Raw genomic sequence first — 26,849 nt, 5'->3', positions numbered from 1 at the left:
GGGTCCAGGGGGTCAATGTTGTCCCTTATTTGGACGATCTTCTGATAAAAGAACCATCTAAGGAGCTTTTGTTGCTCCATATCGACCGCACTATCCATCTTCTGTCGGACCATGGGTGGATCCTCAACTTACAGAAGTCCCACCTGGAGCCAACTCAGCGGCTCCAGTTCCTGAGGATGTTGCTGGATACTGTGGCCCAGAAGGTGTTTCTACCAGTGGACAAGGCGAATACACTTCAGGAGATGGTCCGCATGGTGCTCAGACCTACTCGAGTGTCCGTTCATCTTTGCATATGATTGTTGCGAAAGATGGTTTCCTCATACGAAGTGGTCCAGTATGGGAGGTTCCATGCTAGAAAGTTTAAGTTGGATCTCCCGAACAAGTGGTCCAGATCACATCTACGGATGCACCGGATGATTTGGCTGTCACCTCAGGCCAGAATTTCCCTCCTGTGGTGGCTACAGTCCTCCAATCTCCTGGAAGGCCAGAGTTTCAGGATTCAGGATTGGACCCTCCTCACGATGGATGCAAGTCTACGGGGATGTGGAGCTGTCACCCAAGGGGCGCAGTTCCAGGGCAGGTGGTCCGCCCTCGAAGCCCTCCCGATCAACATTCTGGAACTTCGGGCAATCTACAATGCTCTGCTTCTGGCCTCTCTGCTCAAGGATCACGCGATCCAGGTACAATCGGACAACGCCACGGCAGTGGGGTATATCAGGTGTCAAGGAGGGACAAAAAGCAAAGCCTGCATGCGAGAGGTGTCAAAAATACTCCTCTGGCGGAAAGAAATGCAAGAGCAATTTCAGCAATCTTCATTCCGGGTGTGGACAATTGGGAGGTGGACTTCCTGAGTCGTCATGATCTCCACCCAGGGGAGTGGGGGCTCCACCATCTGGTGTTCCAGCAGATCATCGACCGGTGGGGTTGCCCACAAATAGACATGATGGCTTCTCGGCTCACCAAGAAACTTCCCTCGTATTGCTCCAGGACCAGGGAGTGGATGCACTGGCGTCGCCTTGGCCATATCGGCTGGTCTACCTGTTTCCTCCGATTCCGTTGCTCCCAAGGGTGCTAAAGCGAATCAGGAATCAAGGTGTTCAGGCAATTCTGATTGCCCCGGATTGGCCTTGGAGGGCGTGGTACGAGGATCTTCTGGACATGTCCATCGAAGACCCTTGGTCTCTACCACTACGAAGAGATCTTCTTCAACAAGGACCATTCGTCTACCCGGACTTATGGCGACTTTGTTTGATGGCATGGAGGTTGAGCGGAACATCCTAGCTCACAAGGGTCTTTCCAAGAAGGTTATTACTACCATGGTGCAGGCAAGGAAACCTGTGACGTCAAAACACTATCATCATATTTGGAGAAGATATGTCTCTTGGTGCGAGGAACGCACGTATCCGCCTGCAGAGTTTCACTTAGGACGTTTCTTACGTTTCCTGCAGGCTGGTGTAGATAAGGGCTTACGTCTGGGTTCTATTAAGGTCCAGATTTCAGCCCTCTCCATTCCTTTCAGAAGAAATGGGCAGTGTTGCCAGAAGTTCAGACAAGGGGTACTCCACATACAACCACCTTTTGTGACCTAACGACCGTATCCCGATTGCTCTGAGACTAGTAAAGCCACAGCAGCACTTGATTTACTTGTCATACCTATGGACACACATCGTTTTTAAGAGCTTTTTTTCCTTTCTGTAAGTGGACTTGTGTCCTGTAATGGCAGATTTTGCAGATAGGCAAGTTATTATAGAATCCATTCTGGGTGTAATTAGTCTTCTTGAAAGGGAAGCATACTGTCTATCTTTAAATTAGATTTTCCTTTCTCCAGCTGATTCCATATCCAACAGGTCATTCATCATCTTGTGTACGTACTTACCGATTTCTCCCAAAACGTTTTTTTTGTAGATCGGTTATATAAGGTGTATGCTGTACAGCCTTAGCTTCAGTAATGTGTTTAATTTATGTATGTACTATTTCTAGGTTAAATTTCTGGGGTTCTTCTTTAATTTCCTGTTCTGTACTATCAGATGAGCCTATTCTTCTTAGGGTACAGATCACACGCAATGACAAGCTCCACACTATCAAGGTAATTCAATTTCCGGGGGGAAATTAAAAAAACCTGGGGTGCAGGGTTTTCCCAGCAGCCGCAGGACTTTGCTATTCAGTTGCAGGACTGAAAGTGGACGCGTCTTTTTTTCTCACACCTCCAGAACAAGTCTGTTTTTAGGAAAAATCATTGGGACTTGCTCTGGTGCCTCTGAATACTAATTAAGCAATTGGGAGTTTCCAATTAGCTTAATCAGTCAGTAATTGCCTTCTGAAGCGATATCTGCTTCATCCAGCGTCCAGATCCAGACTCTTGCAGCATCATTATGTGAGTGTCTTTGACTGTGTAATGTGTGTGAGTAAGTGAGTGTGTGTGCGCATGAGTGTTGGTGTGACCCCCCCCCCAGTATAAAGAAGGAGGGGAGACCACCGGGTATAATTGTTTGGGTTTTTTTAGTCCTGCCGCGGGGCGTGACCTTTTTTTTTTTATTGGATTTTTTAATTTGGGTAATCCAAAATTGGGTGCGAGGGCTACAAGGTTTTTACCTCGTTGAACTTAAAAATAGTGAAGTTTAAGTAGCTATTTACATAATAAAAATCAACAATTTTGTGGACATTTTTGGAAAAATATTAGCCAGTTAAGTGGTAGGTAGGTGGAGATGGATTGTTATTGTGTATATTGTTAAATACTCGTATGATTGATGCAGCTGTCAATCTATGCAATCCTCCTGTGGCCTCACTTAAAGCGTAACCCTACTTTTGAAAAAGTATTTCAGGCAGATTGTGAAAGCAACGCCTATTAGCGCGTTGTTAAAGTGGACGTGTACTGGGCCACCTGTGCATTTTACCACTGTTGCTCAGACACACTGTATCACGTCTTCTTCATGTATTGTCTTCTCCTAGCAAGTGGTTCCATACAAGTGGCCACGAGAAACCTTATGTGAAAATGCATGTAGCCATAGGGATCATTGTGCCTTGTAACCAATACAGGGAAATGGCACTGAAGATAACATTTGAATTTATAGAGCTCCGATTTCTTTTTTTTCCCCCCAAGTATATAACAGCTACGTAATGTGGGTAAGGTGCAGTAAGGGAGATTACTAGACTCTTCAGGGATTCAGGGAGATTCCTACTATTACATGTAGTCTCCCTGACATTCAGGGAGAGCTGGAAAGCATGCTTAAGTTGAAATAATTGCAGAAATGGATATATACTTTCATTAGTTGGAAATGTTAATTATCTGTTTAGCTTATTACAATAGTCTTATTTAATTTCTCATTTCCAGAAATCTCTAGATTTTCGTGAGTCCCATGAGGCAGAGCCCCACCCTCTTTGGGAATATCCCTGCAGAGCCCTATCTGATCCCACAAAGGTTATGACCTTTGACTTCCGAGAAACTGTCCCTACAGATGACATGAAGGCCGAGGGTTCTATGAACCTTGTGAGGTGAGTTGGAGTAACAGATTATGTTCTGGTAACACGTGTCCCTCTGGAGTATATGGAAAACCTGTCACTGTCACATATATGCTAGTTTGCCATTGTGACTAGATGACTGTGTATTGAAAATAGAAATTATGTGTAATTCTTCTCTCTAATGCTACAGCAGCTGTAGAGAATTCTTCTTAGTCTACCATTATGCCTGATGAGTTGGTCTCCTCCCTCTCTTTTTGCATAGTATGCCAGTGGCAGCAGGTATTACTGGAATCAATGGATAATATAATATATAGGTAGGCAGTAAGGTAATCTGTCCTCTTTACATTTCTTAATCTCTAATTTGATATCTGACTGTGTTTCTGTAATACCAATAAAATGACTTTTTAAAAACAGTAATGATATGTTTTGTATTTACTGCATGCACAAGTAATTGCACATCTTGCTTGTATTTTGAATGGGTGTGGTATGTTAGATAGAATAGACTTAGGTCAACAGGGTCTAGGTTGACCACTACTGGTCGACAGTAAGTAGGTCAACATGGTTTCTAGGTCGACATGTACTAGGTCGACATGAAAAAAGTTCAACATGAGTTTTTTTTACATTTTTTGGGTGTCTTTTCTTCGTAAAGTGACGGGGAACCCCAACTAGTGCACCGTGTCCCCTGTCATTTCACACACATGCCCCTGTCATTTCACACACTTACTCACATTCATACATGGGGAAGAAGCAGTATCAGTGCACATAACATGCGCCGATACCATTTTCCCCCCATAAAGGAGGATCATACATCTACCCCAATGTGCTAGACAACCATCTTTTGCTTTGAACCAGGAAAGGGCTTAACTAGACTGATGTTTGAAAAGCATAATTCTCTAGAATGTCATTGTATGCTGTAACATTAAGATTTCCAGTCACTGAAACCTAGGCCCAGGCCACACCGTGAAACCAGTCAGTATGAAATATAGGCATGAAGCGTTAGCCGGGCATCTGCTAAATCCAGATTTCTCTATCAGACTTCCAGATGGTGAAGCATTTACCCTGCTCCTGAGTGCAATTCACCAACGCTGACATGTGGCATTGTGCAGGGTGATCTGAAGCTTGTGTGCGGCTGCTCAGCCACGGAAACCAAATTTGTGACTTTGTTTCAATATTTTGGCTAATGTTTCTCCATCTTGCAGGTCTGGTAGGTGTCACGGAGTGGTGCTCTGGATGGAATACAAGCTCACTGAGGATATTTCTGTTAGCACCGGCCTGTTGCGGGTAGACGATGAGACGGTGGGTAACTTTGAACTATGATCTGTCTACAGTTACAATCTAATTTTCTCTACAAAATAGCACATTAATCACTGACAGAAAAAAGAGCAGGTGTATTTAGCAAAAATTTGTTGTACATTAAAGTCAGTGGATGTTGTCAGAAAGGAGAGCCACAATACAAAAATGCTGCTAGAAGTGGTCTTATTATAGAGGACAACTAATATTGAGAGCAATTATTTTCTCATGTGAATGCGGCCTATCACTGCGCTGTCAGTCGCAGGGCAGCTTAGCAGCTATTGTGGGACTACACATACCAGCGTGCCCTGCCACACTTTTAGCATTCTGTAATGGTTGTAGGGCATTCTGGGATGTATAGTTCCACAACAGTTGGAGGACCACATGTTCAGCACCCCAGGCCTATGGTAGTTCACTCCTCATTTCCCTGTGTAATACTGCATCATCAGCTAGCACCAGTAATTTCGTCAATGCTGACCACTTTCCTCCCACAGCTGTCTGTACTGCAAATCCCCCCAGAGTCATAAAATGGGGAGGTGGGCTTAACTAGCAGTCGCAGTTCAAAGTTTTTCAATCTAAAATCTCCTATTTTAGGTATTAAACAAGCCGATTTCTCTTCAAAACACCTTCTATTCATTTAATGTACTTAGAATTTATTAAGCAAACTGAACCAGGAAGGAACAGTAAAAACAGTAAGATTTCACTTTCATCCTTGGGGGAACACTGGAGACAGTGACTGGACTGAGGAACCTGGGAACTTTCAAATATGGCTATTTAACGCAGGCTCCTCCCCCTTATTATCCTAATTGGCTACAACTCAGGTCAGTGTTTTTGGTGAGGGCCCAAAGGAGACTGGTACTCTCTTGGAGGCTGTGATGTGAAGGCAAGTTATTAAAAAAACAAAATCAAAATGTTTATGTACTCTACATTGTTTTTAAAGTTTGGTTTGGCAGCAGGATAGGATTCATCTCAGCGACTGCATAGAGCATGCTGTGGAGGGGCTGCGGACAGCTTCTCCAGCAGCCCACTTCCAGCTTGGGATCCTATCGGAGAGGGGACTGCTTAGTAGGTGCTTAGTTCCTCCGATGCCCTGTCGCCATTGGGCAGGGAGCTTCTGATCATGCTCCGGCGAATGTGGCAATAAAGAAGTGTCAGTTTCCTTCAGTTAGCCATCGGTAGATATGGGAGCTAATGCAGGGTACCAAGTTCTCATTGATGGCCACCATTGCTGTACCCCACGGTGGTACTTCCCTGTTCAGTACTTCCTCCTTTGGCTGCATCCCTGCTTGGGCGCATCAGCTGGCTTTTATTCAGCTGCATGTTGTCTAGCTGGATGTAAGCTCAGAGGGTTCCTCCTCTATACTATGCAGGGTGGTAGTGTTAAAGGGGCATTTTCTATCCTGTCTGACACTTTCTAAGCTAGGGAGGAGGACTCACTCACTGGATAGCTGACTGGCACTTAACTCTTGTGTTGTATCATGCACTATTTATTAATTTCCTTGTTATTTCATTCTTTCCTTTTTTTTTTTATTCTTTCAAGGGTAACATCCCCAAGACCCTCCCAGAGAAGTCAGGGTAAGCTTGTAAGCTTCCTAGTTTAAGGTCAGACATGAGGGCCATCTGTGCTGTTTTTGAACTAGAAAGCCAGTGTCATTTGTCTCCTGGCTCCCTCAGTACACTGCTTCCAGGTTAAACTCCACATAAATAATTATTGTTACAGGATCAGAGATCCAGGAGCGATGTTGGTTGACGCAATTAGAGTTCCCTGGTTTTACCCACTCATTTAGAAGTCCCCTTTGGTAGCCATGCTTCTGCAAGTTTGCAAAAAGGTAAAACAAGAGAGCATGGATAATTCTATTGGCCCCACACTTGCCCATTGGTCCAGGATCTAAGCCAAGGTCCTTTCCAGCTTTTAGCTTTACCTTATTTGGCTTTTTACAGCATGGCAGTTGAAATCAAGATTTTAAAGGCCAAATGATTTGTTTACAGTATGATTTATGCTATTAAGAAGGTGATGAAGCCATCTTCTGCAGGAATTACCATTGGATTTGGAGAATCAATATTGCCTGTTGTAAACTGAATAATTTACCTACAGTATATAGGGGGTTATTCAGTGCCTGCAATATCCTCGTTGGCCTTGCCCTTCGATGGGCGGCCCCCAGCATGCCACAGAAGGGTCTGCAGATTCTGCTTTTTAGCAGAATCTGCAATCCGTGCTGAATAGGGTCCATAGTCATTTAGATTGGCGAGGTTGCTCCTGTTTTTGCAGGATGGACCTCAGGTGGGGTTACGGCTTGGATCCATGAAAATATAGGTTTCAGCATTGGTATTATTCTTTCAAAGAGGGCTGGATTTGATCCCAGACGCTTAAACATTGTATCAAGGAATTCTTTATTTGCAGTCTTCTTTCTCATATGTCCTAGAGGATGCTGGGGTCCACTTCATTACCATGGGGTATAGACGGTTCCGCAGGAGCCATGGGCACTTAAAGACTTTTCAAGGGTATGAACTGGCTCCTCCCTCTATGCCCCTTCTTCAAACCTCAGTTTAGAAAATCTTCCCAGGCAGACTGGATGCACTCCAGGGGAGCTCTACTGAGTTTCTATGAAAGACTTATGTTAAATTTTTTATTTTCAGGGAGGACTGCTGGCAACAGTCTCCCTGCTTCGTGGGACTTAGGGGGCAGAAGTAGGAACCAACTTCCTGAATAGTTTCATGGCTCTGCTTCTGGCTGACAGGGCACCATTAGCTCCTGAAGGGTACTGAACGCTAGCTGCGGCTATGTGCTCACTCCCACAGCACGCCGTCACCCCCTTGCAGAGCCAGAAGTCAGAAGACAAGTGAGTGTAAGAAGAAGAATCTTCAGTCATCGTGATGGCTAAAATGTACCGCGCAGCGGTTGGGAACGCTGCGCGCCATGCTACACACACACACACACACACACACACACACACACAGGCACTGCAGGGTGCAGGATGGGGGGGGGCGGCGCCCTGGGCAGCATGAAACCTACTAAACTGGCAAAAATAAGGGGCATAAGATGCTGAGGCACAGTCCTACCCCCGCAAGTATAAATATCAGTATCAAAAAATCTGAGGGGAAACGCGCCATTACGGGGGCGGGGCTTCCTCCTCAGTCAGCCAGCACACTGCTCAGCGCCATTTTCTCTTTTTCCAGGCTGCAGAGAAGAACGCTGGTCCTCCTCCACTGCTGAACCAAGTATCAGGGTGCAAAATAGGGGGATCACAGTGAAATTTGGTGATATATATTGTGTGAAAATATCATTATAAAAGCGCTGCAGGTCTGTGGGCATTATGTGCTCACAGACATTTTATTACTGGCGCTGGGTTGTGAACTGGCAAATCCTATCTGTGTCCTTCTGACAGATTTTACTGTGGGTCTGCCCCCTATAAGTCCCGAGGTGTCTGTGGTGTGGTTGTGCACGTGTGTGACATGTCTGAGGCAGGGAGCTCTTCCCCTGAGGGAGCCATTTTAGGGACACAGAGTTGTAATGTGGTGGCGCTGCCGGCACACCACGAGCCTGAATGGGTGAAAGAATTACGTGATAGTGTGAATCATATCAGTAAGAGATTGGATAAGTCTGAGTCTCATGCAGAAAGTTGGAGAAAATCCGTGGAAGATGTGATTTTTCATAGTTCTGCCTTTTCATCCGCAGGCGACCCCTCTGGGTCACATAAGAGACCTTTTGCTCAAATTGTACAAACTGATACCGACACGGACTCTGATTCTTGTGTTGACACTAGTGATTCCAGGGGAATAGATCCTAAATTGGCAAAAAGCATTCAATACATGATTGTTGCTATAAGGGAGGTTTTGGAAGTTATGGAAGCCCCTCCTGTACCTCAGGAGAAGGCTTATTTTTCTAAAGAAAATTAATGTAACTTTCCCTCCGTCTCACGAGCTAAATACTCTCTTTGAGGAAATTTGGGCAAACCCTGAAAAGAAATTTCAGATTCCCAAAAGGATTCAGGTTGCTTATCCTTTCCCGGCAGAGGACAGGAAAAGGTGGGAGTCACCCCCAGTTTTAGACAGTGCCCTGTCACGGTTAACAAAAAAGGTGTTTCTCCCTGCACCTGGGACGGCTTCACTAAAGGAGCCGGCAGACCGCAAGTTGGAGACTACGTTAAAATCTATTTATGTGGCCAATGGTACGCTGCTCAGGCCCACCATTGCTTGCGCGTGGGTGAGTAGTGCTATAAAAAAATGGTCAGATAACTTGTCATCTGAAATTGACACGATAGATAGAGATGAGATACTCCTAAAGTTAGGTCATATCAAAGACGCTGCTGCATACATGCTAGAAGCCATGAAGGATATTGGGCTTTTAGGTTCGAAAGCCGCTACCATGGCAGTCTCGGCTCGGAGGGTGTTGTGGATTCGGCAGTGGAATGCTGACGCAGATTCCTAAAGAAATATGGAGGCGCTCCCGTATAAAGTTGAAGCCTTGTTTGGAGATGGGCTGGATGCGTTGGTCTCTGCCGCTACCGCAGGTAAGTCGACATTCTTGCCTTATGCTCCTGCATCGGCGAAAAAGACACATCACTCTCAGATGCAGTCCTTTCGGCCCAACAAATACAAAAAGGCCAAAGGTTCCCCCTTCTTTGCAGGTAGAGGGAGAGGACGAGGAAAAAAGTCTGCAGCGTCTCCCGGATCGCAGGAGCAGAAGTCCACCCCTGCTTCTGCCAAATCTGCAGCATGATGCTGGGGCTCCCTTGTGGGAGTCCGCTCGGGTGGGGGCATGTCTGAAACTTTAAGTCAGATCTGGGCTCAATCTGGCCTGGACCCATGGGTTTTGCAAATAGTGTCCCATGGATACTAGCTGGAGTTTCAAGACGTCCCCCCATGCTGATTTTTCAAATCGACCTTACCAGCTTCTCTTCCAGACAGGGAAGTAGTAAAGGCTGCAATTCAAAAATTATGTCAGGATCAAGTCATTGTCCTGGTGCCCTTGTCACAGCAAGGAGAAGGTTTTTATTCAAGCCTCTTCATAGTTCCGAAGCCGGACGGCTCGGTCAGACCAATTTTAAACCTGAAAAATCTGAAACTCTACCTGAGAAGGTTCAAGTTCCAGATGGAATCTCTGAGAGCAGTGATTTCCAGTCTGGAGGAAGGGGACGTCATGGTGTCAGTAGACATAAAAGATGCTTACTTACATGTTCCCATTTATCCTCCTCACCAAGCTTATCTGAGATTCGCAATACAGGATTGCCATTACCAGTTCCAGACGTTGCCGTTCGGACTCTCCACGGCACCGAGGATATTCACCAAGGTGATGGCAGAGATGATGGTCCTCCTTCGACAATAAGGAGTCAATATAATTCCTTACCTGGATGATCTCCTGATAAAAGCGAGATCCAGGGAACGGTTGGTGCAGAACATTGCACTCTCCCTGTCAGTACTCCAACAATACGGTTGGATCATAAATTTTCCAAAGTCGCAGTTGGAACCGACGACAAGGTTGTCCTTTCTGGGGATGATACTGGACACAGAAGTACAGAGGGTATTTCTTCCAGTAGAAAAGGCTCTGGAAATCCAGAGAATGGTCAAACAAATTTTGAAACCAACAAGAGTTTCGATCCATCAATGCATTCGGTTGTTGGGGAAGATGGTAGCGGCCTACGAGGCCATACAGTTTGGCCGTTTCCATGCCAGAGTATTCCAGTGGGACCTGTTGGACAAGTGGTCCGGATCCCACCTACACATGCACCAGAAGATAGTCCTGTCCTCCAAAGCCAGGATTTCGCTCCTGTGGTGGCTACACAGTTCTCACCTATTAGAGGGACGCAGGTTCGGGATTCAGTACTGGGTCCTGGTAACCACGGATGCAAGTCTCCGAAGCTGGGGAGCGGTCACACAGGGAAAAAGTTTCCAAGGAAAATGGTCAAGTCAGGAAACCTGTCTTCACGTAAATGTTCTGGAATTGAGAGCCATTTATAACGGCCTTCTACAAGCGGGGCATCTTCTTCAAGATCAACCCGTGCTGATCCAGTCGGACAATGTTACAGCAGTCGCGTACATAAACCGTCAGGGCGGAACGAAAAGCAGAGCGGTAATGGCAGAGGTGACAAAGATCCTCCTCTGGGCAGAAAGACATGCAAGAGCTCTGTCGGCAATTTTCATTCCGGTAGTGGACAGCTGGGAAGCAGACTTCCTGTTATGCACACCAGTGCCAGCAGAAATGTACTGGTGTCTGAACGGAGAGGGATGCAAAACAAATGAACTCACAGACAGACTGGGGAATATGACATTACATACATAGAAGGTGATAGGGTAACAAAATAAACACAAAGTGAACAGAGAAGCCCAAAGGCTAAGAAACTGGGTGTCTCCCTAGTATTAGGAATACTCAGATGGAAAGAAGCGAGATGTTGTGATTTAATACGTAGAGAACCCGAAATGCTGTTGCTAAGGGCAACAGCAAAACCCTAAAGGGTTACCAACGGGTGTGGCAGTAAACTCCTTGGTCAGAGATGGAATAATAGACACAAGGAGAGTCTCCACAATCCTAGTCCTCACTTGCAGTGCACTGGTTCAGCTTACTGCCACTAAACTGACACCTGAACACCTTGCACAGTGAGAAAGGATTTTGGCAGGCAAGTCTGAGAATACAGCCGCAAACTTGCTAGGTTCACAGAGTAGCAAAAGAACCCCAGCAGGTTAAACGACTGACTCCAGTCTTACTGCTAGGTCTGGATTGGCAGAGTGTAATACCAAATCCCAAGGCCTATTTGCAGTAAGCAACAAACAAATACAAAGTTTACACAGTACTAGCTAGCTTTCAGGAACTGACTAACCAACAAAGATTCAGCAGCATCTGCCTAACCTGAGAAGAGGGTTTATATAGCAGGTGCTGTCCACGCCCCACTCAGACCTCACAGACTGTGAGCACAAAAATCAGCACCGGATCCCCTGCCGTGCACAGAGCCTGTAACCACTGCACAGCAAAAGACCCGAACCGGAGTATCAGCTACGCTCAGGTTACTCCGCTAGCACTTGTCTCCCGGTTGCCATGACGACGTGGCAGCACAGAGCAGGAGACCCTAACACTTCCTCAGCAGACACGATCTCCATCCAGGAGAGTGGGGCCTCCACCAAGAAGTCTTCGCAGAGGTGACAAGTCTTTGGGGAATACCTCAAGTAGACATGATGGCATCTCGTCTCAACAAGAAGCTTCAGAGATATTGTTCCAGGTCGAGAGACCCTCAAGCAATAGCAGTGGATGCACTAGTGACCCAGTGGGTGTTTCGGTCGGTATATGTCTTCCCTCCACTTCCACTAATACCGAAAGTTCTCAAACTCATAAGAAGAACAAGGGTTCGCGCGATCCTCATTGTCCCAGACTGGCCAAGGAGGGCTTGGTATCCAGATCTTCAGGAGTTGCTCATAGAAGATCCTTGGCCTCTTCCTCTTTGCGAGGACCTGCTGCAGCAGGGGCCGTGCGTGTATCAAGACTTACCGCTGCTACGTTTGACGGCATGGATGTTGAGCGCCGGATCCTAGCCCGAAAGGGTATTCCAAAAGAAGTTATTCCCACTTTTATTCAGGCCAGGAAAGGAGTAACGTCTAAACATTACCACCATATTTGGAGAAAATGTGTGTCTTGGTGTGAATCCAAGAAGGCTCCTACGGAAGAGTTTCACTTGGGACGTTTTCTCCATTTTCTACAGGCAGGTGTGGGTGCGGGCCTAAGATTGGGTTCAATCAAGGTCCAGATTTCGGCCTTATCAGTTTTCTTTCAAAAACAATTGGCCTCCCTTCCAGAAGTTCAGACGTTCGTGAAAGGGGTGGTGCACATCCAACCTCCATTTGTGCCCCCGGTAGCACCATGGGACCTTAATGTGGTGTTGCATTCCTTCAATCGAATTGGTTTAAACCTCTACAGGAGATAGAATTGAAGTTTCTCACTTGGAAAGTGGTGATGCTTTTGGCCTTGGCATCCGCAAGGCGGGTGTCTGAGTTGGGGGCTGTAAAGATATGAGACAGAGGGTAAAACTGTATTTATGGCATTTCAATCTTTATAGCGTTTAATGTACTTTTTATTCCTTCTGTTCCCATGTCTCTCTGGCTTGTGTCACTATTACCCCATGTGTGTGTTCATCCCGTAGCCTATATATTCTGTACTATAATCTTACCCAGGTAAATACAGGTGTGCTGTGACCTTGCACCTAGTGCTGTCATGTTATGTTCTTGTAGGAGAATGCCAGTCTGGTATGAGGTTACTACAGGTTATCATTGCCATGCCTATTGAGTCCATCTATGATCCTTATATGGTCACACAGGAAATACATTTGAGGACCAGGTAATGTCTCTTTGAAGCTTCTCCTCCACAGGGGACAATCAGGACTTAAACCAATTTCCCTGTCATTGTTCCTTCTGTTTACTGTCCCCTGTCCCATCCTGGTCTCTCGCAGACAACTCGGAGCCTGACCCAGCATGTGGTCAGCAGGAGAAGGCCAGCTGTGGGAGGGAGTAGGGAAATACCTGAGGTGGGATACCACCAATCAGGAACCTGCGTCTCCTCCCCAGGTGAGCGTGGCATGATGGGCATTTGGAAGGTTTTAAAAGAGGTTGCGCAGGTCAGCTCCTCATGTTAGTCGCAGGACTCTGGCTAAGGGGTGATTCTCTGCCAGGGTACCTTGTGGAACGCATCAACAGTGCTGTGTGGAGTTATATGTACTTACTACTGCATGGACTAATCTGCTATCACTGCTGTGTGGACTCAGTGATAGTTCTGCTGTATGGACTTGTTTATCTGGAACTTCTGTACGGAATTGCTGTGGACCTAAATCCTCTACTGGGACTTACTATCTGGACTGCTACCTGTATACTGTTTCTGGGCTATATTTACTTCTGCTTCCTGTGAATTATCTACTACTGTGTGCGGTGAGAAATAAACCATCACTTTGGTTTCATCGGCTCTGTGTCTGAGTGATTAGAAGAACCCCGTATCTTCACAGGGGCCTTGTCTCACAAGAGCCCTTACCTGATCTTCCATGAAGATAGGGCAGAGTTGAGAACTCGCCAACAATTTCTTCCGAAGGTGGTTCCGTCTTTCCATATAAACCAGCCTATTGTGGTGCCAGTGGCTACTGACACCTTTTCTGCGTCAAAGTCTCTTGATGTGGTTAGAGCTTTGAAAATTTATGTTGCAAAAACAGCTAGGATGCGGAAAACAGAGGCTCTGTTTATCCTATATGCTCCCAACAAGATTGGGAGTCCTGCTTCTAAGCAGACTATTACGCGCTGGATCAGAGGGACGATTCAGCACGCTCATTCCACGGCAGGATTGCCGATACCAAAGTCTGTAAATGCCCATTCTACTAGAAAGGTGGGCTCATCCTGGGCGGCTGCCCGGGACGTCTCGGCGTTACAACTTCGCCGAGCAGCTACTTGGTCAGGGGCAAACACGTTTGCAAAGTTTTACAAGATTGACACCTTGGCCGATAGGGGACCTCAAATTTGGTCAATCGGTGCTGCAGGGTCATCCGCATTCTCTCGCCTGTACTGGAGCGTTGGTATAACCCCATGGTACTGAAGTGGACCCAGCATCCTCTAGGACGTATGAGAAAACAGGATTTTAATACCTACCGGTAAATCCTTTTCTCCTAGTCCGTAGAGGATGCTGGGCACCAGACCCAGTGTGTACTTTACCTGCAGTTATTAGTTTTATAGTTACACAGGTGTTGTGTTACGATTATTTTCAGCATGTTGCTGCAATTGTTTCATGCCCGTTGGCGTGTGTTATGTTGAATGCCATGTTGTGCGGCATGGTTGAGGTGTGAGCTGGTGTGAATCTCACCGTTAATTTATAAGTAAATCCTTTCCTCGAAATGTCTATCTCCCTGGGCACAGTTCCTATACTGAGGTCTGGAGGAGGGACATAGAGATTTGAGCCAGTTCACACCCTTGAAAAGTCTTAAAGCGCCCATGGCTCCTGCGGAACCGTCTATACCCCATGGTACTGAAGTGGACCCCAGCATCCTCTACGGACTAGGAGAAAAGGATTTACCGGTAGGTATTAAAATCCTGTTTTTTTCTCTCCAGTTGTTTGTGGGACTACAATTTAATTCTCCGTGTATTGCAACATTCTTCTTTCGAGCCTAAGAGCCAGTGGACTTAAAGATATTGACCTGGAAGGTTGTTTTACTTTTGGCTATCTCTTAAACCCTCAAGAGTGTCAGAGTTGAGATCTTTCTCATGCCAATTACCTTTTTTCAATTTCCATGAGGGTTGGTGTCTGTATTGGGGACTAAAGTCTTTCCAAATAATGTATTGTGTAGGTTCCATTGAACCACAAAAGTGTTGTTCTGGCTCTCTTTAATCCTTGGATGTGGTGAGGGTTCTTAGGATTTCTAAACAATGGCCTAAAGAGGTGTACTAGGCAGATGATCTCTATCCTGTATGATTCCTATAAGAAGGGCTGGACGGGGATGTAGCAGTTCCAGAAAAAAATAATGCTTATTCTACTAGGTCAGTGGGTGATTTGTGGGTGGCAAGGCTTTGGGTATTGGGCCTTTGGTGAGCAACTGTGCAGAGCAGCTACCTTGTCCTCCATGCACAGTTTTATCTAAAGTTCTGTTTGTTTGATGCTTTATTTTTTTAGGGATGCCAGTTTGGGTGATAGGTATTAGGCACTACCCAGTAGATCTCCCCACCATAGGGATAGCTTTGGGATGTCCCAAGTGCCTTCATAAACCCTATTCTCTAAGGCACTCACAAAATAACTGAATTGATTTGCAGCCAACTAGGATATTTAGGGAGAGAAACTTGAGTTAAAACACCAGAATTTTTAAGTGTCCAGGCGCCTTACTCCACTTACTATACCCCACTGTCTGCAGTGTTCAACATGAACTTGGAGAAAAGGATTTAACGGTCAGTACAAAAATCCTATTTTTTCCCCCTGGCGCCATTCTCATTGTACACTCACCCTTTTGTTCATGTCACAGGGGGACTGCCAGTGGTATGAACACAGCAAGCAAGGCATATACTTCTTCAGTTCTCTCCTGGACCTGGGATTTGCTCCTAGTCACAGTTCAGTTACTTATCAGCTGACTTTTCATCCGCAGTTGGGAGACCTACGCATGAGTTTCACTCCTAACTCTTAGCTTTCAACCACAGTATTGCTTCTTAAGAAGTTGAATGTCACATTCTTCATCAATCTTCATTTCTACATGTGACGTCAGAGAAGTCTGTGTCTCTTCATAGAACAGCATGGTGATGGAGGTAACCATGGGGGTCATTCCGAGTTGATCGCTAGCTGAATTTGTTCGCAGCGATCAGGCTAAAAAACGGCAGTTCTGCGCATGCATATGCGGCGCAATGCCCACGCGCGACGTACGGACACAACGAACGATGTCGTTTTGCACAGGGTCTAGCGATGCATTTCAGTCGCACTGCTTGCCGCAGAGTGATTGACATGAAGTAGGTGTTTCTGGGTGGCAACTGACCGTTTTCAGGGAGTGTGCGGGAAAAATGCAGGCGTGCCAGGAAAAACGCAGGCGTGGCTGGGCGGGTTTGTGACGTCAAATCCGGAGCTGAACAGTCTGAAGTGATCGCAAGCGCTGAGTAGGTTTTGAGCTACTCTGAAACTACACGAAAAAAAAATTGCAGGCGCTCTGCGATACAACCGTTCACACTTCTGCTAAGCTAAAATACATTCCCAGTGGGCGGCGGCATAGCGTTTGCACGGCTGCTAAAACTAGCTAGCGAGCAATCAACTCGGAATGACCCCCTATCTATACAGCTTCTAAACATATAGCCTAAAGTAATACACAGAATACCTTTGGATTGAAGCCTATCACTGTTACTTCCACTCACTGCCACAGATCAGATGCAGGAACGTGTTCAGTCTTGTTTTCTTTATTGTCACATTTGTCTCCATTTTCTTTCATCCTGTGTTTTAAACAGTAAAATTACATTTGACTGACAGTCTGTACTGAAATGGAAACTTGGCATAAATTACTAGTTACTGTACATCTTAATATTTACTAGGTTTTTCTGGATCCTTTAAGTTCACCTGTAATTATTAACCTTTTTTCCCCCCCCCATGAATGCTGTATACCGGGAGCATGCAATGTGCGTCACTCCAGCTGCTGTAGAACTACACATCCCAGCATGCCCTGCTATTCTTTGCTTTAAGGGCATGTTTAAACTGTGGAAGGGTCTCCTGGTAAGTGTAGTTCCACAGCAGCTAGAGTGACGGACATGGCCTACACTCACTGTATGCTATCGCACGCTTGTGCTTGTTATAGTAAGTGTAATATATTTTGTAATTAACCTTGTTTTGTTTATGTTTTCGCACATTTCTGGATGGACTCAAAACACTCTGGGGCAGCTGCTGCAGAATTCTGCTACCTGCCAGACCCACTGTGACCCAGTCCTCAGAGTCTTGGCACAGTTGCCTGGCTCCTGAGATGACCCACCTCTTCTGTTGCTCCCGCTACAGGGGGTGGTCTTCTGTATGCCGGCGGTCGGGCTCCCGGCGCTCAGTATACCGGCGCCGGGAGCCCGACAGCCGGCATACCGACACTTATTTTCCCTTGTGGGGGTCCACGACCCCCATAGAGGGAGAATAAAATAGTGTGGCGCACGTAGTGCGCCACCGTGCCCGTAGCCCGCAAGGGGCTCATTTGCGCTCGCCACGCTGTCGTTAAGCCGGCGGTCGGGCGCCGGGATGCTGGTCGCCGGGAGCCCGACCGCCGGCCAGCCGTAGTGAACCCGCTACAGGTATTATGCCTTAGTCCTGAGTTACCTCAGAGAGCCTGGGGGAACAATGGGCAGCACACACTGCCAGGTTTCCAAGCTGGCACACTTTGTGGCTCTCTCAAATCTGCACTCCGGGTCGCTTCCTCAAAGCGTCACCTTACACAGCTCCTTAACAATCCAGGAGAGCTGCTTTTTAAATCCTCTCCATGCATGTGCCGGCTGCCTTCCTGCCGGACCCACACACCATTCACTGCTTTCCTCTCCGTCTCATCCACTGTCCTTGTGCCAGCCAGGGAATGGATGTGGTACCCTCGTTCCCCTCCATAATGTTCATCCTACAGGTGGCATAGATGAGGTACTTATTGTAAGTAACAGTGTACAGCAGGCATAAAGAATTACTGCAAGCTGCAAACAAATGTATTAGCTATATATATATCAGTGTGTGTGTGATGTGTAGCTGCGCTGGCCCATTCTGTCACTGTCGCCATGGTCACCTAGAGGGAGCTCGATGGGAGCAAGCACGCATTGTGACCAACTAGGCCAAGCAGCAAGCAACACCATCCACAGCACTGTGCGGCCTGTATAGCACTGCTGCAGGCACACTCCCCACCCTTGAGGCAGCACAGCAGTGGATCCAGTACCATGCCCCTGAGTTGAGTCTACAACAAGAAGAACACTGGTGGCAGTCCAGCGGTGGAGCACCACTTTGGATGTGTAACAGACAGCCCAGAAGAAGTGTGCATCATCATCAGTAACAGTGTGAGGTAAGTGTATGTATAGTTTATTCCATTCGCATTGGCATTTGCAGAGTAGGGATGTGTGGGTGCAGGGGTTGAGAGTGGTGGGGGGGCCCAGAGATGACATCAGTGTACCAAGCTCCAAGATTCCGTTGCCGGCCCTGTACCTCAGTTGAATTCTTACCTATTCAAGCACTCCTTTAGCATCTCTACTTCTGGCTCATCCTCAGCTTTAATCACACTCTTTGATGGTGGGCCCCACAGATATCTATTCTGGGGTCCCTGCTATTCTCACTATACACCTCTACACTTGCTGGACTTTTCACTTCGTACCACTTCTAAGTGATGATTCTCAATACTTTACTCGGACGTTTCTTCACTCCCTGACATCAACCAACCCCATTGCCCTGCATGCTAACATGGACGATATTGTCTATATTGGCTTGCATGTATAAACGAGCCGGCACCAACAATGAACGTTCATATCGCTCACTGTAATCGGGAAGTGTGTAGGGCCCATTACACTACCTAAAAGCTCAACATATGAAAAACAGATTTCATATTCTCACCTCCCAGAGTAACCAACACCACCACAATTTTCTCATTCTCCCGAGCCCAAAACTGTGGTGCCACCCTTCACTCTGTCCTGTCCTTTGCTTTATTCCTTACATCACGTTATCTCTGTCCTGGTGCCTCTGCCTTTACAGTATCTATAGACTCCACCCTTCTCTTCACAAAGATGCCACCAAAAGTCTTAACCATTGATAATGTCAATTATTACCTTTAAACATGAAGCTATATACTAATACCGTGGAGCCGTTATGGCCGCTAGACAACGTGCACGTGCTACGCACTTTGTACACTATTTGCGTACAGAGTCCCGCACGTGGTACGCACTTGGCGTACACATGCTGCGCTGAGTGTACTGATTACACACAGCGGGCGCACACACAGTGGATAACCTTTAAACCTTGCTAATAAAACAGTGAGAATATACTTATACTCTAAACCTTAATAACCAAGTACTGTAATGATGTAACGATTAGAACCTTTTAAACAATGTGTATGGTGTTTGAGCAATTGAGTCGCTAAGAAAAGCCCTTTGCAATAAACAGTGAAAACACAAGACCTGGTTTGGATTTAAAAACCACAGCAGCTCTAACACCGCCGTGGATGGTTTAGAGAAAAAGGGAAACACAATACAAGTTATACACTACAAACTAACAGGGAAATCTAAACAGAATAACTGAGAATATACATGAACAATAGCGAACAATCGCAAACGAGCGAACAGAATGAGAACAAATGGCGAACAAAATGGATAACAAAATGGCTACAGAGAATAATACATACGTGGGGATGATTTGCATGCGCGACCTGGATCCAGTCCTCGGCATTCAGGGAGAAAGCCTTCAGAGAGAGAGAGTGTCTGGCCAGGCAATGGTGGTCTTTATATACACAACATACATTCACAATACAATGGTCCCTATAATCTCATTGTTCATTGGACACAGGAATGTGTCTCCACATTATAGCAAAGGTCATAGGTGGATTTGAACAGGTGGGCTGTGTCTTTCCCCAACTGCTCAGGTGGGAGGTATCCTCAGGATTCCCGCCGCATGTGTAATTTACAGCAAATACAGTTAATGTTCATAAACTACTTTTGTACATAACTATACGCAGGAGCGAGCGATCCTTTCCTAACTAGCATCGGAATACTAGACACCACCTTTCAACCTTTGTCTGACCCTTCTTATCATGTAAAGAGGAATTTCTCTGTCCAGGAACAGTTTAAACTAAACATACTTGCTGACATTGTCTAGGGGAATATTATCTACAATATACGCTATATGGGTTAAATATGCTACGATCGAGTCGCACGCTAGACGCTTACAAACTACCGTAAATGCGCATACCACGCGCGTGATCGCCGGAGCGATCTTACGCAAATTGCGGATATGTGCACGCACGGCAGAGTGTGTGCACGCGCAGCGGGCATGTGCATGAGGGGTTAGTACAAGGCATATGCATCAGGATATTTTTCGACTTTGACACCATTATTTAATCATCTCCCATCTTTCCTTCACCCATCAGTGTTTTATCATTCCTAATGCAATTAATAAGAACAATCTTTAATTTATTTTAACATTACAGAATATTTTGTATTGATTGGTGTTGAAATTTCCCTAATTCTAGCACTCGCCTTGCTGCCAGCATACGGTGGACGGGTTCCCGCTGTTGGGATCATAAAAGTTGGGATCCCGTCTGGCGGCACTTCATACTGATCCTCAATGGAGCATTTAAATGTTTTGAATACTGATCAAGAATGTAATAAGTAGGGGCATGCGTGCCTGCCAGATTCAACCAGTGTGGCTCTGCTGCCTCCCTTCTGCTTGAAAGAAGCAGTCAAGTCTATGGCTGGAGTCCGGTCCTTCTCCCTACTGCTGCAGCACAGCCAGCACAGTGTACTATATAAAGTGTCTGCTAAAACTGGTGTGACAAGCTTCACACAGAGTGCGTGTTGAATCATATCGACACGACCTCCCTATGCTCCCTGTTCGACTCGCTTCTCTCTCCTATTCTTTTGCTCATGCCCTGAACAAGCCACTTCCCTATATAATGCATGCCTTACTTCTGCTCTTGACGCTGTCGCTCCACCAACCACTGTTCACCCTCGCAGATTAATACCTCAACACTGGCACACACTAAATACACCAGATATATACAAAAATGCTCATTTACTGCTAAGCGACAGTGGAGGAAATCATGCTCTAAGGCAGATGCCCTCCATTTCAAACATATACTCTCATCCTTCAGTGCTGCCCTTTCCCTCGCTAAACAATCATACTTCAAGAATCTCTCTCAGTCTTCCATCCCCTGGCGCCTCTTTGCCACTGTCAACTCCCTCCTCTGCCCATACCCACTCTCTGCTCTTTACTTTGCCACTTCACATCCAAAATTGACTCCATACATCAGACCATCAGCAACCAGCCAGCTAATTTCCTTTACCACCCCTCCTCATCCCTCTTACAAACCCTGGCATCTTTCTCCCATGGATCTGGTGAAGAAGAAGTAGTCATGGCCCTCATCTATCCCATCCCCCCACCACCACCATTTGACCCTATTCCCTCCAGCCTCCTCATTCCGCAAATCCTGTATTCCCTTGGTCTGCGTTATACTGTCCTCTCCTGGCTGTCCTACCTCTCTGACCATTCCTCCTCTGTCTCCTCTCATGAGCCACCTACCCCCCCACTTCCACTAACTGTAGGTGTCCCCCAAGGTTGTGTTCTTGGTCCTCTGCTTTTCTCTATATGTCCTCTTTAGGTGAGCTCATTAGCTTTTTTGATTAAGAATATCATCTCTATGCTGATGACACTCAAATCTACCTTTCCTCCTCGTATCCTCTCCTCACTTGTATCTCCAACTGTCTCTCTATCTGACCTCTCCTCACTCGTATCTCCAACTGTCTCTCTATCTCTTGGATGTCCCAGCACTTGCTTAAACTTAATATGCCTAAGACTGAGCTGATCATCTTCCCACCCTACAGCACAACCTCACCTCCCACCATTTCATTGTCTATTGATGGCACTACTATTTCCTCTAGCCTCCAAGTGCTCTGTCTTGGAGTAATCCTTTACTACTCCCTCCCTCTTGTGCTTTTCTTTCTCTTACTTAAACCATCTTCGATAGTCATCCTGATACTTATTTCAATGTCGTCTGCTGATGCAGATGTTTATGTAACCTGTACTTGTCCTATATTGTCTTCAGCTGTAAGTCACTGTTCTCCTTGGTATCCGGTCTATAGATCTACAGTCAATAGGTCTACCACTAATGGTAGACAGGCATTAGGTCAAAAGGTCGACATGTAAAGGTAGACAGCTTCAAAATGTCGACATGTAAAAGTTAGAGAGGGTCAAAAGGTTGACATATGGTAGACACAAGTTTATTTTTAATTTCAACACTTTCATATTTACCATCCACGTTGACTACGATAGGGAATAGTAACATGTGCCGAGTGGAGCGAGCCACATTGCCTTCGCTCGCCATGCGAGGGGGACGCAGTACACTAATGGGGCTTGTTTATGGCAGAAAAGTGATAAAACACCCAAAAATTGTGTCTACCTTTTCTGTTTCGACCATTTCTATGTCGACCTTTTGACCCTGTCAATTTAATGCATGTCTACCTTTAGTGGTAGACCTATTGGGCAATATTCAAATGATATATCACACCCAATTCAGTCTCACAGCTGGCAGAACCATATTCGCCGACTGCTTAATCTTATTCCAGTTTTTCATTCATTTTGACTTTAGCATCACTATCAAGACTTCAGGGTGCTGTTCCCTTTCGGGATCTAATAGGGATTTGACAGGCTGATGGGTGAAACTGAAGCTGTAGTGTGTTACATAACGTGAATTTAGGCCCTACTATGTAGCATATTATCAACTAGGGGGCACTACTGCATTGTGGCAGAACGTCATGGTTATAAGGAAGAGGAATTTTTATAGCTAAAATTTGGCGAAGAGTGAACCTTACAGTTAGGAAAGACATACCTGCCCCCAGGATTGATACAGAGGGTATCCAAAGCTGGGATGAGCTGTGTTTAATGCTGGGTACACACTAGATGATATAGTGGATAATGTGCCTGATTCTGCGCTGACGATGTGCGCTCCCGCGTTTAATCAGCAACATCGCCCGTCTGACGTGAACGCATGGACAACAGGCGATATGGCCAGTGTGGGCGGCCTGCTCATCCCGTTGCCACTGCAGGTATCGGAAAGTGTGTATGTACTTGCTGATATCGGCACTCCAACAGGTCCCGTCGCCACTGATATCGCCATGTACACATTGTCTAGTGTGTACCCAGCTTAAGCCTCCACATGGGAGTACATGCAATTGATTCACTTGTCGATTGGTGGAAAGAAAAATCCCATGTTATCCTGAAATCATCTTAAAATGAAGTTATAAATAAGAAAGCAAGAAGCGAGCATACCATTCATAGGCTTTCCAGGGGAAAGTGTCTTATCAGCTTTGAATATTCTACAATTACATCATCTCACAGTAAGACTGAAATAATCAGTGCAATGGAAAATAAACAATCAGGACAGTTCATCTATAACTATTGATGTTTATTGTGCACTCAGATCTTATTGAGAAGGTTCCCTAATTTTTTTATACACTTGATGACAGAAAACATAGGGTACAATAGTAAAATACACACTATAGTAAAGTAGCTACCTTAAATCTACCATATTTTCATACCAACCAGTTAGACTGGTAGGGGAGCCCAAAGGTAACAGCGACCACAATATGGTCACATTCAATATAAGTTTTCAAAAACAGTCCTATACTGGCTCAACTAGGGCTCTAAACTTTAGCAAAGCCAACTTTGAAAGGATGAGGGAATCTTTAAGCGATATTGAATGGGAAGGTTTGTTTCTAGGAAAAACTACAGCAGAGAAATGAGATGTCTTAAAATCACTGCTAGCTAAAAATACTCTCAAATTTATTCCTATGAGCAGCAAAAAAAGGATTAAAAATCATAAACCAATGTGGCTTAATATAAAGATAAAGGAACTTATGGGCAAGAAAAGGCAAGCATTTAAAAAATACAAATCTGATGGGAATGCAGAATCATTTCAGCACTATAAGGACTCTAACAAAATATGCAAAAAAGAAATAAGAGCGGCTAAAGTAGAAACTGAAAAACTAGTAGCAAAGGAATGCAAAGCGGATCCCAAAAAATTCTTTAAATACACTGCTCAAAAAAATAAAGGGAACACTTAATCAACACATCCTAGATCTGAATGAATTAAATATTCTTATTAAATACTTTGTTCTTTATATAGTTGCATGTGCTGACAACAAAATCACACAAAAATTATCAATGGAAATCAAATTTATTAACCCATGGAGGTCTGGATTTGGAGTCACACTCAAAATTAAAGTGGAAAAACACACTACAGGCTGATCCAACTTTGATGTAATGTCCTTAAAACAAGTCAAAATGAGGCTCAGTAGTGTGTGTGGCTTCCACGTGCCTGTATGACCTCCCTACAATGCCTGGGCATGCTCCTGATGAGGTGGCGGGTGGTCTCCTGAGGGATCTCCTCCCAGACCTGGACTAAAGCATCCGCCAACTCCTGGACAGTCTGTGGTGCAACATGGCGTTGGTGGATGGAGCGAGACATGATGTCCCAGATGTGCTCAATTGGATTCAGGTCTGGGGAACGGGCGTCTTGCAGGAACTGCTGACACAATCCAGCCACATGAGGTCTAGCATTGTCTTGCATTAGGAGGAACCCAGGGCCAACCGCACCAGCATATGGTCTCACAAGGGGTCTCAGGATCTCATCTCGGTACCTAATGGCAGCCAGGCTACCTCTGGCGAGCACATAGAGGGCTGTGCGGCCCCCCAAAGAAATGCCACCCCACACCATTACTGACCCACTGCCAAACCGGTCATGCTGGAGGATATTGCAGGCAGCAGAACGTTCTCCTTGGCGTCTCCAGACTCGGTCACGTCTGTCACGTGCTCAGTGAGAACCTGCTTTCATCTGTGACGAGCACAGGGCGCCAGTGGCGAATTTGCTAATCTTGGTGTTCTCTGGTAAATGCCAAACGTCCTGCACGGTGTTGGGCTGTAAGCACAACCCCCACCTGTGGACGTCGGGCCCTCATACCACCCTCATGGAGTCTGTTTCTGATCGTTTGAGTAGACACATGCACATTTGTGGCTTGCTGGAGGTCATTTTGCAGGGCTCTGGCAGTGCTCCTGTTCCTCCTTGCACAAAGGCGGAGGTAGCGGTCCTGCTGCTGACTTGTTGCCCTCCTTCGGCCTCCTCCACGTCTCCTGATGTACTGGCCTGTCTCCTGGTAGCGCCTCCATGCTCTGTACACTACGCTGACAGACACAGCAAACCTTCTTGCCACAGCTCGCATTGATGCGCCATCCTGGATGAGCTGCACTACCTGTGCCACTTGTGTGGGTTGTAGACTCCGTCTCATGCTACTACTAGAGTGAAAGCACCGCCAGCTTTCAAAAGTGACCAAAACATCAGCCAGAAAGCATAGGAGCTGAGAAGTGGTCTGTGGTCACCACCTGCAGAACAACTCCTTTATTGGGGGTGTCTTGCTAATTGCCTAAAATTTACACCTGTTGTCTATGCCATTTGCACAACAGCATGTGAAATTGATTGTCAATCAGTGTTGCTTCCTAAGTGGACAGTTTGATTTCACAGAAGTGTGATTGACTTGGGAGTTACATTGTGTTGTTTAAGTGTTCCCTTTATTTTTTTGAGCAGTGTACATTAATAGCAAGAGATTAAAGAAGGAGAGTATATGCCTTTTAAAAGACAAGCTGAGAGTCTTAATCAAAAATGATAACGACATAGCAGACGCACTGAGTTTTTTTCAACAGTATTTACTAGAGAGGACCCAACACAATCTCAATAATGAGAATATCCCACTGATAAGTACTTATTTAAGTGAGGAGGTAGTCTGTGACCGATTAAAACATTTAAAGATTAATAAGTCACTGGGGCCCGATGGAATTCACCCAAGGGTTCTAATGGAGCTTCACTCTGAACTTGCAAAACCCCTATTTATTATCTTTAAGGATTCAGTCATATCAGGTATGGTTCCCAAAGACTGGCGTATAGCGGAAGTAGTGCCTATATTCAAAAAGGGAAGTAAAACTGAACCGGCTAATTATAGACCGGTTAGTCTTACATCTGTAGTGGGGAAAGTACTGGAAGGTATTCTAAGGGATAGTATTCAGAAGTTCCTTGAGGCAAATAAGGTCATTAAAAGGAATCAACATGGATTTGTGAAGGACAGATCCTGTCAAACCTACCTACTTGGTTTTTAGGAAACAGTAAGTGCAAACCTCGATCAGGGTAAAAGAGGTAGATGTAATCTTTTTAGACTTTGCCAAAGCTTTCGACACAGTACCACACATGCGACTTATCTACAAGCTACAAGAAATAGGGCTAGGAAGCGCAATATGCACTTGGGTCAAAAATTGGTTAGATAATAGGGAGCAGCGTTGTGGTTAATGGCTCTTTTTCAAATTGGACTGAAGTGTTAAGTGGTGTGCCACAAGGCTCAGTATTAGGATCGCTATTGTTCAACATTTTCATTAACATTTTCATTAACGACCTAACAGAAGGTCTAGAGAGCATGGTGTCAATTTTTGCAGATGATACCAAATTGTGTAAGGCTAAAAATACAGAGGAGGATGCTGAGTCTCTTCAGAACAACTTAGTTAAATTAGAAGCATGGGCAGCCAAATGGCGAATGCGTTTCAACACAGACAAGTGTAAGGTAATGCACTGTGGTAGCAGGAACAAAAATAACACCTACATACTGAATGGGGTAAAATTAGGGGATAGTGTACTGGAAAAGGACTTAGGTGTTCTCATTGATAGCAAGCTAGGTGTAGCAGTACACAAAGTAGGATTGCAGCAATGAAGGCTAATAAGATATTAGCATGCATAAAATAGGGAATTGATGCAAGGGACGAGGATGTTATACTCCCGTTATATAAATCACTGGTGAGGCCACACCTTGAATACTGTGTACAATGCTGGGCACCCTACTATAAAAAGGATATCCTGGAGCTAAAAAAGGTTCAGAGG

At 45.6% G+C, this 26,849-nt stretch overlaps 1 protein-coding gene across 3 annotated transcripts in view; it reads left to right on the top strand.

Annotated features, from left to right (window-relative positions):
• PRMT7 (protein arginine methyltransferase 7) overlaps positions 1-16,751 on the top strand; it is a 168,737-nt gene extending 151,986 nt beyond the window's left edge. Inside the window, exons 16-19 of one of the 3 annotated variants that reach the window (XM_063945356.1) lie at positions 3,332-3,492; positions 4,659-4,755; positions 6,290-6,324; positions 15,717-16,751. In XM_063945356.1, coding sequence (XP_063801426.1) covers positions 3,332-3,492; positions 4,659-4,755; positions 6,290-6,324; positions 15,717-15,822 — 399 coding nt within the window. In that variant the 3' untranslated portion in view covers positions 15,823-16,751. Of the gene's footprint in view, positions 1-3,331; positions 3,493-3,721; positions 3,774-4,658; positions 4,756-6,289; positions 6,325-15,716 lie in introns of those variants that run through there. The other 2 variants (XM_063945355.1, XM_063945357.1) reach the window with 2 other exon arrangements.
• Positions 16,752-26,849: the final 10,098 nt, after the last annotated feature.

This window comes from Pseudophryne corroboree, chromosome 11 (assembly GCF_028390025.1).
Source record: "Pseudophryne corroboree isolate aPseCor3 chromosome 11, aPseCor3.hap2, whole genome shotgun sequence".
NCBI lineage: Eukaryota > Metazoa > Chordata > Amphibia > Anura > Myobatrachidae > Pseudophryne > Pseudophryne corroboree.
Note: the sequence above shows the minus strand (reverse complement) of the source record. Positions and strands in the feature narration are given on the sequence as shown.